At 44.6% G+C, this 3,621-nt stretch overlaps 1 protein-coding gene across 1 annotated transcript; it reads right to left on the bottom strand.

Annotated features, from left to right (window-relative positions):
• Nucleotides 1-1,525: 1,525 nt before the first annotated feature.
• On the bottom strand, nucleotides 1,526-3,263 carry LOC138569332 (SURP and G-patch domain-containing protein 2-like). The gene has a single exon (XM_069647217.1). It carries the CDS (start codon nucleotides 3,231-3,233, stop codon nucleotides 1,989-1,991), a length of 1,245 nt encoding a protein of 414 aa, XP_069503318.1. The 5' UTR covers nucleotides 3,234-3,263; the 3' UTR covers nucleotides 1,526-1,988.
• Nucleotides 3,264-3,621: the final 358 nt, after the last annotated feature.

Here is a 3,621-nt window from a genome sequence, read left to right as displayed (position 1 = left end):
GTGGGAGAGAACGTAGCAGTAATTCGGCTAATAAGAGGAATAAGATTCAGGAAACCACCGCAGCCGAAATATGAATCTCTATGGGACATAGCAATAGTATTGAAACTATTTGCGGCCTGGCCCGACAACAAGTATCTGTCCCTAGGACAGCTGTCCGAAAAACTAGCCATGCTACTATGCTTGGTGTCATGCAGGAGAGTAGCAGACGTAAGAGTCTTAGAAGTGAATAGGAGAACGTACGGGCCAGAAGGCGTGACGTTCAGCTTAGCCAAAAGAACTAAAACGGATTCTACTACCATCACATACCCGTACATGCAGGAGCACCCGAAATGGTGCGTAGCGGCATGGATAAAGTAATACGAAAATAAAACAGCCGAACTAAGACTGGCAGGGATGACTCAATTATTAATTGCGCGCAGAAAGCCACACAGAGGAGTAGCAACAGCCACCATAGCACGGTGGGTGATAAACATTATGAGTTTAGCAGGCGTAGACATGACAAGATTCGGGGCACACTCAGTCAGAGGAGCGATGGCCTTGAAAGCACTAGGACTAGGCGCAACATTACAAGACATCATGAAAGCCGCAGACTGGGCTAGTGATACGACATTCAGAACGTTTTACTACCGACCTATTAATGCAATGGCGGGAGTAGTAGTAAGAAGCTTTGAACAAGGTTAATGCTCGCCTCCGTCTTGACATAGAATGAAGATTCCCCCTGCTAATAGCGCAGGGAGCTCTTGATTCTATTAAAGACAAGGAGGCGAGCATTAAATTCCCGTCCCGAATACACAATGAATGCAATAATGAAATACATGTTGTGAAGTACTGTCGATAATTAACATGGCTATTCCTTCCAGAATAGGGTGTGTATTCCCGCCCTAACGTATACCATTTTGTTTCTTATTGATTTAGGAGATGAGCAAAAGAACAGCTGAAAGCCCGAATCAGAGCAGGTCGCCTAGAACAGCCTTGAAAGCTCAAATGTGAGAGATCGAACTGGTACAAAGAAGGAAGTTCAGCACAAGTTCAACAGTTGAGTGCGCAGTTAAAGAGAAAGTACAAGTTCAAGCAGTCGAAGAAGAGGAAGGACAGAGGAACAGGAAGGACTAGGTCACATGGCCAGAGACTAAGGGACTACAGGATTAATGGGATTTGATGTTTGTTTAAAAAAAAAAATGAAATTGAAAGTTTACTAAGTTATATTTGTTGAAACTGCTGGAGAGTAGAGAATAAAGAAGATGAAGCTTAATGCTCGCCTACTTGTCTTTAATAGAATCAAGCGCTCCCTGCGCTATTAGCAGGGGGAATCTTCATTCTGCGACCTTTGTCTGATAATATTTGTATGCTGAACTTTCTTTCTGTTTTAAGAACCAAAACTCGGGATTGCTCTCGCTGTTCTCCTTGCTAAACTGTTCAACTTCAGGCCCCATTTGAGCAACAAATGTTGCCACTTTCTCTGCTGTATCCTTGGTTTAGGCATCAACTTCCAATCCCTTCACATCCTATGGGGGAGACAACTCTGAAACATTGGCTGTTTCAACTGGGCCAGTTGCTCTCTGAAGCCTCTGGTGTTATGCAAGTGCTACTTTCTTGAAGAAATTGGTCTTCATTTCCCGTACTCTCCGTGAAAACTCTATAGCTTGTAATGATTCTGCTGCCACCTCTTCAGCCTTGGGTTTATTGGTCTGTATTCGTTTTTCTTTTGCAACAATACGTAACTTCTGTGTCTCTAAAAGCTTGATCCGGTAATATCGGTATTCCGGGCTACTCTCATCAAACAGGAACAAAAATTCTGGCAGCTTTTCAGCTTTTTTTCCTTTGAACTTGTTAATGGAATGTTCGGCAAGCAAATCGATGGTCTCAACAATTTTAGGGTCTGCACCTTTTTGGTCTTTGTCTTCCTTTTTAATCTTTTTACTTTCTGTAACCTTTTCTTCCTTTTCTGGTACAGAGGCCATCTGGATAGCACAACCACTTTTTGCCAACTAGGACTTCAAGTGTGACATATATTCTTTCCCAAAGAGAAATGAATCCTTCAGATTTGGGTGGTCACTGGGATTTGGAGCCATTCCTTGGATGCCCATAGACTCCGAAATTCTTTCTTGCCTGATTGATGTTGCCAGGGCACAGGTCTGTCCAAGAAGCACAAGAGCCTGCCTACACAAAGAAATGTTTTTTTCAAAGGCATTTGACATGTCAGCTCCATCATATCCAGACTTTTGCCTCATTGCATAGGTATTGCAAGCCATAAGCAGAGGAATAATGCTTTTCAAGATACCAGTCTGCAGCTTCCTCACGCTTCCATCAAAAGGCTGTATGATTTCAAAGAAACAGTTCTTGCTTTTAACAGCATTCTTGTCTACCAACAAATTTAACAGATCATTGTCTGTTCTGGGACTCTTCATGGCTGGGTGCTGTAAATCCTTGGCCAAGAAAAAACAGTAATCTCGGTAGGTTTGTGTGAGAAAACACTTGAAGGATGTAACCGCTTTAGAGGAAGCTTCAGTGTCACGCTGGAATAACAACCTCTGTTCACCCATGTACTCATTGCTCATTCTGATCGAATCAAACTCAGCCCACAGAACAAGCTGATTACCAAGTTTATGGAAAATGCTGGAGTTATCATTCAGATCAATGACGGGTTCTTTTATTGGTGGTAGGGCAGATTTTCTATCACTGGATAATGCTCCCCTCCCTCTTGTGGCACCTAGGATACCACCCCGCCCAATTGCCCCACGTCCCCTTGGGATGATTTTTCCCTCAAGTGCAGGGATAATTTCTCTAGATGGGCAGAGCACATGACCACGTGTGGGAAATGCTGCGCCACGCCCTCGCATAGGCCCAGGTCTCCCTACTCGCTCCCTTGGAGGTCTAAATTCATGCTCAACAAGCCCTGGGTGATCAAACATCTCGGGTCCCAAAGCACCAAATTCTTCCCTCAGACCACGAGGGCGAAATTCATCAAACACTGGAGGGGGGACAAATTCACGTGCTGCTGACCTGCGTGGGCTGTAATCACGACGTGGTGGTGCAAGGTGTTCACGAAACTCAGGCTCGTGAGAATATGAGACATCACGAGACCTAGGGAGATCTATATCACGTTCAAATGTTGCCCGAATCAACTCTTCTGTAAAGTAATCCTTAGTTACTGGTGGAGGGCTTGATCTTCTGTGCTCAGAGAAAGTGTCAAATGGACTCCTTAAAGAAGAGTCATTTTCAAAGTCGTGCATTAAAGTCCAGTAAATGGATCTCTTCGAGAATCTTCCCTCCAGCTCCCAGTGCTAGCACGTGGACTATGCAGAGGAACATCACGCGGACTGGCAAAGGATTGTCAAAGGATCTTTCAACATCCAGGAAATTAAACCTCTCTGACTGAACTCTTGGGGTTGGTCTCGGAGCACCAGCTTGTAGTTTTAATTCGTGTAGTGTTTCTTCGATTGCTTCGTCTCAATTTAGGCGATATTTCCTTACTTTGTCTTGTACTACCGCATCAAAGATCTCACATGTCATCCGTTTGGTCGCCATATGTAATCGTATTGAGAATCTTGCCAGCACCCGACGCGTGCCCCACTGCCCCGTAGCCTGCCTTTGAACGGCTGACGGTCACGTCCAAGCCTT

This window comes from Ambystoma mexicanum, chromosome 2q (assembly GCF_040938575.1).
Source record: "Ambystoma mexicanum isolate Mex_15411 chromosome 2q, UKY_AmexF1_1, whole genome shotgun sequence".
NCBI lineage: Eukaryota > Metazoa > Chordata > Amphibia > Caudata > Ambystomatidae > Ambystoma > Ambystoma mexicanum.
The sequence above is the reverse complement of the archived record's forward strand: the minus strand, read 5'-3'. Positions and strand labels throughout refer to the sequence as shown.